The 13,770-nt window shown below is 41.8% G+C and overlaps 1 protein-coding gene across 1 annotated transcript in view; it reads right to left on the bottom strand.

The window, feature by feature from the left end:
* CPA6 (carboxypeptidase A6) overlaps window positions 1-13,770 on the bottom strand; it is a 69,381-nt gene that overhangs the window by 20,948 nt on the left and 34,663 nt on the right. The window contains exons 2-6 of the mRNA XM_056854370.1: window positions 11,312-11,387; window positions 6,203-6,327; window positions 2,873-2,987; window positions 2,477-2,578; window positions 112-216 (exon numbers count right to left, since the gene is read on the bottom strand). Of these exons, the coding sequence (XP_056710348.1) occupies window positions 112-216; window positions 2,477-2,578; window positions 2,873-2,987; window positions 6,203-6,327; window positions 11,312-11,387 (523 nt within the window). The remainder of the gene's footprint in view (window positions 1-111; window positions 217-2,476; window positions 2,579-2,872; window positions 2,988-6,202; window positions 6,328-11,311; window positions 11,388-13,770) is intronic.

Here is a 13,770-nt window from a genome sequence, read left to right as displayed (position 1 = left end):
CCATTACAAATGGACACTGAAACCGAGTGCATTTCTGTCCTGGCAGCATGCCCGGTATTTTGGAGAGAAAGTTTCCTAAATTGATAATATAGTTGTGAAGTACATACTTACTTCTTTAACAAACCACTGGCAAAAGGCTGGGCCAATCCATTCTCTTGCATGGATTCCACAGTCCATCCAGACAGCTTTCTTGTAAACCTGTGACCTTTTGCCTAGCTGCAACAGCAAATATGCATATGTAAGGACAAGCAATGTTAAATCAAGATACAAAGAGCTGCTTAAAGGTAAAGGTCCCCTGTGCAAGCCCTGGGTCATTCCTGACCCATGGGGTGATGTCACATCCCGATGTTTCCTAGGCAGACTTTGTTTACGGGGTGGTTTGCCATTGCCTTCCCCAGTCATCTTCCCTTTACCCCCAGCAAGATGGTTCCTCATTTTACCGACCTCGGAAAGATGGAAGGCTGAGTCAACCTTGAGCCGGCTATCTGAAACCAACTTCTGTAGAGATCGAACTCAGGTCGTGAGCAGAGCTTTTGACTGCAGTACTGCAGCTTAACACTCTGCACTACGGGGCTCCTAAGAGCTGCTTAGGGTCACACAAAGGGCCTGTGGTAGCCCAGTGGATCCCCCCCCCACTTTTTGCCTTTGAACACCTGGGAATCATTTTTGTCATACCACTGGTTTTGTAATCCCCTTAGTTTCTTAAAGTAGTTTGCTATGCAGCATGGGAGTTGCTGATGGAAGGAAAAGAAGTTCAAAATCCCTCTGGCTTATAGAACCAGTTTCCCAATTCTTTGGATCTTTGACATAGTGGCATGTATCCTACTGTTACAGTGTGCAATCACTGAAGCCTTCCTCCAGCCTTTCTCAATGGAAGAGTTGGAGGAAGACAACTTAGGCTGGAGAAATGTCCTCCAACCTAAAGAGTCTTCTCCAGCCTATAGTAGGCTACATGACACTCTCTTACAAAATAAAGGTTGATTTTATATTATTCTTCCTTCCTAACCTATAATTTCTGTGAGTGATTTTGAGGAATAATTCAGGCCAATGCGTACCACTGCAAAGTGCCATTTTAGGAGAAGCACTCCATGTAATACAGTGATGTATGTAACTGGCTCGCCACACACACCATAGAGTAAGTCACCACTTCCCCTCCAAGTACCAGAAGATCCACTCATACAGTCACTACTGCAAAATTCTGTCTGCTCACCCTGGGCAGTGCCCGTAGGCTCTGCCTGACCAACAGGGACCACGATGCTGCCCTGACACAGAAAAGGAGCCAGATCCAAAAGCAACATGCAGAGACAAGTGCTGAAGGAGAGGTGGAGCCTGCTATCACTGTTTCTGCCCCATGGGAACCCACTGTACCCCTAGTTGGGTTTATCTATGGGAAGGCAATGAGCCAGTCATCATGGGAGTGTCCCAGGAAACAGAGAGGCCTGGAGAATTTGCAAGGGACAAAGGGAGAGAATATGTCAAACCTATCCTGGGCTATTTGAATCCAGGCAGGAGAAAATCAACGAGGATTCCATGACTGACGCCTGGAGTGCTTAGAGAGGAAAGGAGAGAGGAAGAGAATGCTGGTAGTTCAGAACTGCCTCCATTGTGGGGCTGAAGCTCAGGGTCCAAGAGCACCTGATGGGGTGGAGGGAGTATCGGCTAGAGAAGGGGTGGGGAATGTCAGGCCCGGGGGCCGTTTAAGGCCCGCGAAATCATTTGGTCTGGCCCTTCGTGGGTCCTGGCAGATCTCTAGCTCAGAAGGATCTAAGACTGGTGATCCGCCCCCTCCCACAGACAGGAATAGCCTCTATTCAAGGCAGATGTGAGTTTGTTTTGCTGAGAAAAGGAACCTTTTCCCCCCTTGCAGAAGAGTCATTAGTTATGGAGCTGCCAGGACCGCTCAAGAAACTGTGTGAACCCTTTCCCACCAGGGCCATGGAGAAACTTATTCCCTCTGTACTACAAGAGGGCTGGGGGCAGAAGGGGTGACAATGGAGGGGTGCGTGGGTGTGGGGGGCGAGTTCTTAGCCAATGTGTCCTCATTTCATCCCTGCAGGCGGAGGTAGCAGGAGCTGGCTGTAGAATCCGGCCCCGACCATGCGGAGCAGGAGCAACTTCAGCGTGTGGCTGGACGGCTACACCCGGCTGTTGGAACAGACCATCCTATGCCACCAGGTGGGCGAGTGAACCCCCAGTTGGATGCCTGCCTGCTTGCCTGTGCCGGGGGGGGGGGAAGGGTCATCTGGGACAGCTGCCTGCTTGGGGCTTGGTCAGTTTTTAAGTTGATAATTTTGTATGGCCTGTGAATGATGTTATAAATATCCAAATGGCCCTCGGCGGAAAAAGGTTCCCCAACCCTGGGCTAGAGGCAGGGCAAGCTATAATATATCCTACACAGGTCTGTATTATTTATCTTGTTTCTAGGAAAGCATTCCCCTGACCCTTCATATTTCCTGTTGACCTAGTTATACTTTACCTTTAGCACAAAAAGTGGTCTTCCTTCATATGACTTCCCAACAGAGAACATGTGAACAAGATCTGAATGAGATTTATTCAAATGATGCATCCAATTTTGAATCTGAAATTACGTAAAACGAAATTTTAATAATTTCCTTTTAGCAGAAATATTTAGGAATTCAAATATAAAAGTATAAATGTTAATAAAATATTAAAATACTAACATACTATGCCAGAAACAACAACAACAAAAAACACACTTCGTTTTTCATAGTTTCCTGTTTTGTTTAAAGCTTTATTTCAAAGTTTCTCATCAAAAGAGCAATAAAAATTTGCTATTTTTCTGGTATCTTTACATTCGTGGGCACAAAAGAGCACTTGCAAATATATGAGAAAGCATTTTAGTAGTACATACTTCTTCCAGTGAATGATATATTTCATAGCTGTATCCTGGTAATGATCTACGATTCCTGGATAGCCTCAAACCACTTTTATTTTCAACTGCTTTTTGTAGATCAGATATGAGGACTCTACATACAAAAACAAGCAACGTGAATAAATACAGTGCATGGTAAAGTAAAAGAATCATAGGTAAATATAGAAAAACACATTCTGATTCTGTTATCCTGTTTTAACGCAGCTTCCCTATTTACAGCTTAGTTAACATTGATTTGAACATGTTGAGATTCTTTTTATGTCAGTGGAACAAACTTGCTTGAATTGGTTATGAGAGTATTCTGGTACATGGTAACATACTGTCAAGGAAGCTAGTTGATTTGAAATATAACAGTACTTGTAAAAACGCTGGAAGCATGCTCTTAAGTGAATAAAAGAACACGATATAAACAAATTAGCTAGTGTTAAAAGGATATTCTGATTTATTATCTATATTTAAAGTATGTTTATATGAAAGGGTTGGGTAGTCTCAGTTTTATTGCTGAATCCTTTCTTGCAACCAAATTTCTAAGAAAGGTGATAGTACTAATGGCAGGAAATTAATTTTCTTAGCCTGGAAAACACATTTTTGAACCCACTTTTAAAACTGAAAAAAGCAAGTGAGCTTTAACTGAGTAAGATCTAATTTTTCTACTCAGATACTACTAAATCTGCCCTGACCTGGATGGCCCAGGCAACTCCAATCTTGTCAGATCTTGGAAGCCAAGCAGGGTCGGCTCTGGTTAGTATTTGGATGGGAGAGCACCAAGGAAGTCCAGGGTCACTATTCAGATGCAGGCAATGACAAACCACCTTTGTTAGTCTCTTACTTGAATACCCTTCAGGATCACCTAAGTCGGCTGTGGCTTGATAGCACTTTCTACCGCCGCACTACTAAATCTAGCCATGTTTGCTAATAATTTGATCCCAGCACTTGTGGCAACAGTACACTGCTATTTATGATGGGCTATATCAACAGTGACAGTTGCACAATGTTAGCAAACACAACATGATGCTGCTGTAATGCAGACAGATGGGTGGGTGCCAGAGAACAGAGACTGTGGTGCCAAATACTCAAATTTTCAGGGAGCATTTATTTTATTAAAAATCTACTCAGACCTGATTGCAGGAGATTGCTGCCTGCAGTTATGATACAACTACAATACAGTTGCTCTTCTACGGTGAACAACATAATTTATTGTCCAGCGCAGTACTGAACCAATCTGTTAATATCCCAGATCTTATTTTTAAATGAAGGGTTAGATCATATGACTCCTTTCCATCAAGTTTCCCTCCATCAGAAAATAATACCTGTAATACAAATTGAAATGACACAACAGTGTGTGATACCAACTCTACCCTTCTTCCTATAAGGCAAGGGTGCAAGCCAACACCCCTTACCACCTCTTATGTTTGTACGATATTGTAATGATCTTCCCCTGCCCTTTTTGTGTGTTTACATTCAGCCTGATGCAGAGTTTGGTAGAACTCAAGGTCTACACACTGTTTTGTAACATTTGCTGGTCTTCATAAAACACATTACACTGCTTTTGTTTTTGGATTTTCCTCTAGACCAACACAGCTGTCTAGAATTTCAATTACAGGAAAGCTGTCATCATCAGAGAAAGTGGAAGCGAATTACAGGGTCAAGCTTAGTGGAAGGAGGTTGTAGGATCCCACACTGAGTTTCTAGCCCTTATGTTTGTGTGAGATGCTTAAAAATTGTAACAGCAGAGTCTGAGCTGAGACCAGGTTGGGTCTTGGAGGGCTGTAAAGTAGACACAGAGATTTTAAAGTTTTTGTAGCTCCAAGACTTCCTTACATTTCCAAGTTCCAACTACAAGACCTCCCCAATTTCCCCAGCAACATCTTCTGAATTCCTCCCCTTGTATACATTCACTACTGTAGTATTTTCATTTTTCAACTAGATCTAATGCATGCATGATGTTTTCTCAACAAGCAATAAAAGGGTGGGCTCTCAATTGTGGCAGTCCGTTACAGAATGCCCTCTATCTTTTTACCTGGTGCTGAGAAGGTTAAACTTTTGGTTCTTAGCAGTTTATTTACCGAGGCATTTTGAATTTGCATTTAATGGTCGGCTTTTAATAAATATTTATGTTTTAATAATGTACAACATGTTGTGTTTTGTAAGCTGCCTCAAGAAACAGCCTGGGCCGAGGAATACCAGCTAGAAATTTCCTAAACAAACAAACAAACATTTTACTTATAATTAAGATCGTGCTTAAATATTTTGTTCAACCACCCTATAACACTTGAAGCAAATGAATAGTCCAAAAGAAACACAAGGAAGAGTCTTGATAAAATCTTACAAATTTTAGTTTTAATGTTTAAAAATGACCCTTTCCCTTAACCATAAGAGTTAAAGAGAAATGTCTGTACTGGCAACATTTGCTACAGGCTCACCAGCCAAACAGCAAGATGATGCCTTCTAGGAGTCTGAAGTCAAAATCTGAGCAGTCTTCTCTTTGAGAAGACGTTGCACATAGACTGTTTCCATATGAACTGGAGTTATGGGTGTCTTCCTAGCATAAAAATGATATGGTTCATGTAAAAAAAAAAGCAGTAAAGAATGCTGCATTATATGATCTATATAAAACAATCTGCCATATTCTGAAAGAGTAGCAGGAGGCACATGAAAGGCCTATCTGAGTTCATCTCCAGTATCAGAATTCTGAACAAGGTAAGTTTATTTATGTGACAAGTCGCTGGACATACAAGTTATTTTTTGCCTCCCGTAAGAAACCTGACTAATGCTACTTAAGACTTCCTACATTGTTTAAAAACATTGTTATGTGGAATGACAAGGTGCAATTTCTACTGAGCAAAGAGAGAGGCAAAGGAATTAAGAATAATATTGGAAATGGGTTCTGCGTGGTCCTTCTTGGTGACAGGAGTCTGATTAGTGTATTCCAGTATATAATTTGAAAGCATGTGGGTGCTTGCCTCTAAAACATACTCGAATGTGCAGAACAAGTGCAAATTAAGCAGACAGTAGAACTAGTGGCAATAATTACCATTTATCCAACAAATGAAACAGGTATGCATGCACAGAGGAGACACGAGTCTCCATTCTGAAGGGGACTATCTAATTAAACCATCTGCCTGTAAGAGCTCTTCTATTCTTCCACTCAAATAACAATTCTGTGCAAAGTCTAGGGCTAGGCACTCTCAAGGCACCTTAATTAAAAAGGGACAGAAATGAACAGTATATGCATATATATACATAATTTTAAAAGGGTTATAAACCCATGGTACAAAGCCACCAGCTGAAATTAAAAACCATGCTTACGTATATCGAATGTTTGCTTGTTGTAGGTAAGGCAGAAGAATTTGTGAGGTACTCCTTGATACACGTACATCAACAAATGCACCCTTGGAGATGTAGGAGACACTGCCTGGCTGCCAAAGATCCACCTGTAGTGCAGGAACCAACCTGTAATTCATATTTATTCAGTCTAGATTGGGAGCATCCATAAGATTAATATTTTAAAGGTCATCTTGTATTTTACATAATAACGGCATATATTATCTCTGAGTTATTAGAGAATATATGAATACCCACTGCGGCAAGAAGAAAGCTCAGAATTTGAGTTTCAGGGAAACATAATTTTTGACATCGACAAATTAATCCCAAGTAGAATAGTTTTGAGTTCGACCCATTCCTTCCTCTTAACATCCATAAAGAACTGTGTTGAAATTAGCAATGTAAGTAAGGGCTGAAAACTGGGATATCTCTGTTTATTTATATTTTATTTACGTAGCTATTTATCCCTTGCTTTTCTCCCCAAGAGGGACCTGAAGTGGCATGTTACCTCATTCTCCTGTCTTGTCTTATCACAGTGACCACCTTGTGAGGTAGATTAATCTGAGATAAATTGACTGTGGCCCAAGGTCACTGGAGAAGCTTTCATGGCAGAGTTGGGATTCATACCTGGGTCTCTCAAATCCTAGTCCAGCATGCTAACCCCTACACCACGCTCTTTTTGTTGTAACTTACTTTTCAGCCCAACATGTTTTCTGCTTTTTAAAGCAGATTCAGTTTTGAAACTGTTAACATACTTGCCTGCAAATAATGTTTTAGGAAGGATGTGTAGGGAACTTTTTCTTAATATGACGCCTCAAAACAAAAGCCCCCCAAACCTTAACATTACTACTTTACATATGATATTTGTGGCTACTATAATTCAAGTGGTGATTAAATATATGTTCTGTATTTTAATTTCCGGTATATAATCAATTTCCTGTGGGCTCTTCAAAGCATCGTACGTTCACTGAAAATTATATCATGTGAAATCAGTTGCCTGTTGCTTTCAAGTTTTATTACTGACCAAATATTTTATTCCTTTACCTGTTTTCTGTCAAATAAACATTAGGACAGGACACAGAACCTTTTGGATAAATTGCTACATCCCTTGCAAAATGGGTATCCCTTGCAAAACTGGCAAGAAAAAGCTCTGGAAAGTAATAAAGCAATGTCAAAGCATGTTAGAAATGAAGATGAAAAAGGTAATGGGTTGGATCCAGTCAGCTTTTTCACTCTATCTCACCTAATTCGCCTCTTTACTCACATGTGAATCCCAGTATAGTGTTTTTTGGTGGTCAAAGGGCACTTTTTCTCCAGTTGTATACTGAAGATGTAAAATCTGAGGTATAAAGACAGAAATTTATATCCAGGTTGAGTAACCCTTATCTGAAATGCTTGGGACCAGAAGCGTTTTGGATTTCGTTTTTTTTTTCTTTTCCCCCCAGATTTTGGAATATTTACATATGCATAATGAAATATCTTGGGGATGGGACCCAAGTCTAAACGCGAAATTCATTTATGTTTTATATACACCTTACACACATAGCCTGAAGGCAATTTGATACAATATTTTTAATAATTTTGTGCATGTGGGCCATCATGGGGAACCTGCTGTTGGTGCAATAGGTCCGCACACATGCCATTTTATTACCCTTTGTAAAAAAAAGTTTTGGATTTTGGATCATTTAGGATATCATACTTCCGGGTAATGGATACTCAACCTGTAATGAAATGAGGGCCAAACTAGACAAAGACACTGGAAGATCTGTGATTGGGTTTTCTAAGCACTTTGACTATAGAAATAACAGCTGCATAAAGTCCCACTTCCGATCAGGGTTTTGCAAAAAGGAGGCTGTTTAATTTTTTCACTTCACATGGTTTCCACTGACACCCCCCTTTCAACATGCTGTTTTTAGCCTTGCAAAGAAAGAAAACAGGTGCCCATCTTTTTTCTTCTAAAGCAGATAACACGTTCATTGGCTTTGACTGGCAAAACATGCACAGCCCCATTGCACTCTTTCTCAGTCAGATACATTTTTAGCACATTTTAAGTTGCCTAGGGGAGAAGAAGCTGCAAGAATCAGATACAATAGAGGATAAATTTGGAGCCAACTGATTAAGTACACCTTTCCACAAATTTTCACAGCTCCCTCTTGTTTAAATATAAACAAGTTCACTCTTAAAAAGAGTCTCAGATTTATTAGACTGATGTGAAATTTATTTGCCTTTCTCCCCTGAGAAAAAGTGAGTGTTAGTTATATGATAGGTAATTTATATTTACAACATAAGCCAGAAGTACTCAGAAAGCGCTTTTGAAAACATGTCTGCATTCTTCTGTCTAAAATATACCTTGAAGGCTGGTATAAAGGCACATGTAATTAAAGTAATGTATATGTTATTGCTATCCTTTGGCTCTTTAGTACACCTTCTTGTTGCTATGCTGATAGATTTGAAAAGGTAGAAATGGGTGGCGGTTTTGTGTGGTATTTGGAGGCACTGGGAGGGATGTTACATTCTCTCGTCATTGAACAGCGCCTGTATATATGAAGCTGAGGTACACTATATTAGGCCACTGATACATCTAGCCCAGTAATTCTCTAAGGTCTCTGGCAGAGAAAGGCCTTTCCCAGCTCTGCTAGCTATTTAACTGGACCCATATGCAAAGCAGGGGCCCCCTTCTTATTATAATTACTGGCAAAGCTAGTTATCTGCAGAGGTTATGGTTATATGTGGCTCTAATCGTACACACCCTTTGGATTAGGCAACCATAAGACCTGCATTTAAAACATGATCAGCAACTATTGCTGGTCGAGAATATTAAAAGAGGTTGCTTGGGATGGAAGACATAACATCAGTGCTGATGCTGAAGAGGCTCCCAGTTGCTTTACAGGTCCAGAAGGGCAGGTTTTGACCTTTAAAGTCTTGTATGATCTGGGTACTTCAAGGAGAGTCATGCCCCGTATACCTAGGTCATCTAGAGAGCCCCCCAATTCATGTTCCTTCCCCCATCATCGTGATGGATAGTTATATGAGATAATTCACAGTGGGTAGCCGTGTTAGTCTGTTTGTAGTAGTCAAAAAGGGCAAGAGTCCAGTAGCACCTTAAAGACTAACAAAAATATTTTCTGGTAGGGTATGAGCTTTCGTGAGCCACAACTACTTCCGGTTTGGTAAGGACTTATACCTTCAAATCAATGGCACTGCCATGGGCACTCGCATGGCTCCACAATATGCCAACATTTTCATGGCAGATCTAGAACAACATTTTCTGAACTCATACCCACTGGCACCTCTCCTTTACCTGAGGTTCATTGATGACATTTTCTTTGTCTGGACTCATGGCAAAGAAGCCCTTGAAAGATTTCACCAGGCTTTCAACGACTTCCACCCCACCATCAATCTAACTATGAATTATTCCGAACAAGAAATCAACTTCCTGGACACCACAGTACGGATCCATGGGGGACACACAAGCACCACATTGTACCGGAAACCGACAGATCGGCAAACGTATCTACATGCGTCCAGCCACCACCCCAACCATATCAGACAATCCATTGTCTATAGCCAAGCCCTACGCTATAGTCGCATCTGCTCCAATCCTTCAGACAGAGATACACACTTGAGAGACCTACAGCAAACATTTTTGCAACTACAATATCCTGCAGATATGGTGCGAAAGATGATTGAGAAGGCCAGAATGATACCCAGGCACAACTTACTACAAGATAAGCCCAGAGAGAACGACAACAGAATACCTCTGGTTGTCACTTATAGCTCCCAACTAAAACCAGTCCAACGTATTATTAAGGACCTACAACCAATGCTGGATTGTGACACTTCCCTCGCTGAAGCACTGGGGGGATGTCCCTTTCTTGCTTACAGACAGCCAGCTAACCTAAAACAACTTCTCACCCATGATGATAAACTACTTAACAAGAACATGGACTCTGGCACCAAGGCCTGCAACAAACCGAGGTGCCAACTTTGCCCTCATATAGATTCTAGGAACACCATCTCTGGACCCACCAATGTCAGCCATACTATCTCAGGTTCATATTCCTGTTCATCTTCTAATGTGATTTATGCCATCACATGCCAGCAATGCCCTTCCACAATCTACATTGGACAAACAGGTCAGTCTCTTAGACAAAGATTAAATGGACATAAGTCTGACATCAGAAACCACAATATTCAAAAACCAGTGGGTGAACATTTCAACCTTCCAGGACATTCTGTTGCAGATTTAAGAGTAGCAGTTCTCTTACAAAGGAATTTTAAAGGGAGATTGGAAAGAGAAACTGCTGAATTACAGTTGATATTCAAACTAAAGTCAATGCATTTACCTGGGCTGAATAAAGACCTTGCATTCATGGCCCATTACCAATGCTGATTTCTCCACACCCATCTTTCCCCTGGACATCACAGACTCTTTTGCATATCACACCTAATCCAATCAAGCCTGCTATTCACATTTACATACTGTTCCTCTACTTAAAGACCAAGGGATTCACATTCTAGCTGTATCTGAAGAAGTGAGCTGTGGCTCACGAAAGCTCATACCCTACCAGAAAATATTTTTGTTAGTCTTTAAGGTGCTACTGGACTCTTGCCCTTTTTGACTAGTTATATGAGACTCAGCCTTTTCAGTAGTGGCACCTAAATTATGAAAATCCTTCCCCAAGGAGCTCCATCATGATTCCCCCTCTTCAACTTTAATATAGGAGCTAAAAACAATGCTGTCTTAGGCCTTTTATGCAGGGATGTTTCCCCACGGCCCTCCTTCCCCCAAATTATCTCTATCTGACAATCAGTACTGCCACCCACTTTAAGAATGGTTCCTAACATTCTCCACCTGTCAATTTTTGTTTTTTCAATTGCTTGCTCTGTTGACAGATGGTGATGTTGCATCCATCAAGCTTCCGTGTTTTGATAATACTATAACAATCCTTTGGTCAGAAGCCCTGCCAGAACAAAAATATTCAGCTCCTACAACTTCAAGAGAGAGCATAAAGGCCCTTTATATCATACCAAATGACATCTGGTCTACCAGCAATGCTATTTTCTTCTAAACACTACAAAAGACAGACTCACCTTAAATTGCTGAGAAAGGGCCTTTAAAGTCTTTGCCGCTTCTTCATTTTCTGGAACAACCCGTATCACCTTATCCCTATGAAAGAACATTGAAAAGAAACTATAAGGATTTTTCTCAACAAGGTTAAAAACCCTGGATAACAAAAATGCATATTCTTGAGGTGGACATAAAAGTCTGTAGCTTATATATGCTTCATAATAATTAGGCCAGAAAGAAATGGGGATTGATTTTGCACAGTGAAGAAACAGGGAAAACAAAACTCTCTTTGCTTATTTGCTAGCATGCTTTCTGAAAAGCAGATGAATTACAGCCTGCTTGGAACACACATTTCCACATTAGTTTCTTTACCACATTATCATCCTCTGTGGCCTCTTTCCACTGAGTTCGAATAATGCTGTAGACATCCTCAAAGAGGGCAAAATACAGTGATGTGTATCCTACCATTTTGCTCAGTAAGGGCTTGGCGCATTCTTTTGTCTTGATGCATACGAGAGGCAGAGGAGGCGCTTGTATCAGTGAGATTTGTGCTTTGTGTCACTTTTTGCTGAGTAGATAGTAGGATACAATGCAATGCTATTAGGACAGAGTGTTAAGTGGAGTGACTAGAGAAAAAGAACAAAATGCTGACATTTGGGAAAGTTGCTTATACGGAATTGAAATAAGTGGATTTGTGAAAGGGCCAAAAGTTTTCTTAAGTCACCAACTAGTGAGATACCAGCAGGAAGAAAGAAAATCGGCAAAAATATTTTCTTCATTGCTTTTCTTATAATTTCTCTCTTTTTCCCCACAAAGTGAGAGAGCTAGCGTGGTGTAGTGGTTAGAATGTCAGACTAGGATCAAGGAGAACCAGGTTCAAATCCCCACTTTGCCATGGAAGCTTGCTGGGTGACCTTGGGCCAGTTACACATTTTCAGCCTAACCTATGTCACAGGGCTATTGTTATGAAGATTAAATGGAGGATAGGAGAGTTATGTAAGCCACCTTGGGTCCCCATTGGGGAGAAAGGCAGGGTATAAATGAAGTAAATAAATAATAAATAAAGTGGGGGTCCTGTAAGGACTTTCCCAGAGCATCTCATTCTTCCCTGTGTGCCCTCCCCCAATATTTTCTCTTTCCCTTCCCTGGCAGCCCCCGTAGTCTATCCACTTGTATTGCTTCATTTTCTCCTTCCCACCCTCCAGCCAACCAGCCTTTATTTGCCCCTGTGGAGTGCCACTGAGGGGAGGGGGAACTGGGCGGACAAAATTCAGGGAGTGCAAGTCAGCCGGAGGGCCGCGAAGCCAGTGTCATGCTTTATTCACAGAATGCATTTACATTTTTCTAGTGCAGTTCTAAATGCAGTCGATAGGGGCACATAGTAAAAAGCTCGACCTTTCTGCAATGTTTACTAGAAGTCTGAGGGAAACCGTTGCTTCTCAGATCCTGTTAAACCCATCTGCCAAGCCAACACTAGAACAAGGCAAGACCAGGCAGCACAAACTACTGTCAATGTGAGCATGCAGCCTCCTAACAAAGTCATTATCTCCAACACTCCATGCTTTTTCCTTTAGTTCCACCCAGCTCCTGAACAACCAGATCTTGCAAATGGGCAGCCCTGTTAGTGTGTAACAGCAAAATTTTAAAAAAATTCATTGTCTTTCCTTACATTTCTGTAAACTTTTTCCACATTTTTCTCCTGCATTTTTCTCTCTTCCTTCCATGATCTGCCATTCCTCTATCCCCACTTCAACACCCCCCCTTATTTTTCAGTCTCAGCTCCTTCTCATCCATTCTGGTTGGAAACTTAGAAGATATTTAATAGTAGGATAGCAGCAACCCTTTGCTAATATTATGAAGAGTTAATATTTCCCCATATTTCAAAGTAGTAAAATCATGCTTCCCCCTCCACCCTTTACATGCATGACAACAAATGTTAATCTGCCTCAGTAGTAACAAATGAGGAACAGAAGTTAGAACTTATTTATTTATACTGCCTTTCTCCCCAAGAGGGACCCAAAGTGGCTTACATTGTTCTCCTCTCCTCCATTTTATCTGCACAACAAACCTGTGAGGTAGGTCAGGCTGAGAGTATGCGATTGGTCCAAGGTCATACAGCAAGCTTCCATGGCACAGTGGGGATTCCAAACTACCGTATATACTCGCGTATAAGCCGAGTTTTTCAGCCCAAAAAAAGGGCTGAAAAAGCCGGCCTCGGCTTATACGCGGGTCAATACGGTAGAGGGGGGAAGGAGGAGGGAGGAGGGAGGGGGGAACTTACCACCGCCATCTTTTCCAGGCCGGGAGCGGCCTCCAGAGCCCCCCTGCGGCCGCAGGGAAGGCGCTCCGCCGCCCCCGCCGCCTTCTCCCGGCCGGGAGAGGCCTCTAGAGGCCCTCTGCGGCTGCGGGGAGGGCGCTCCGCCGCCCCCGCCCCCTTCTCCCGGCCGGGAGAGGCCTCTAGAGGCCCTCTGCGGCCGCGGGG

The sequence above is a fragment of the Euleptes europaea genome, chromosome 8, assembly GCF_029931775.1.
Source record: "Euleptes europaea isolate rEulEur1 chromosome 8, rEulEur1.hap1, whole genome shotgun sequence".
NCBI lineage: Eukaryota > Metazoa > Chordata > Lepidosauria > Squamata > Sphaerodactylidae > Euleptes > Euleptes europaea.
Note: the sequence above shows the minus strand (reverse complement) of the source record. Positions and strands in the feature narration are given on the sequence as shown.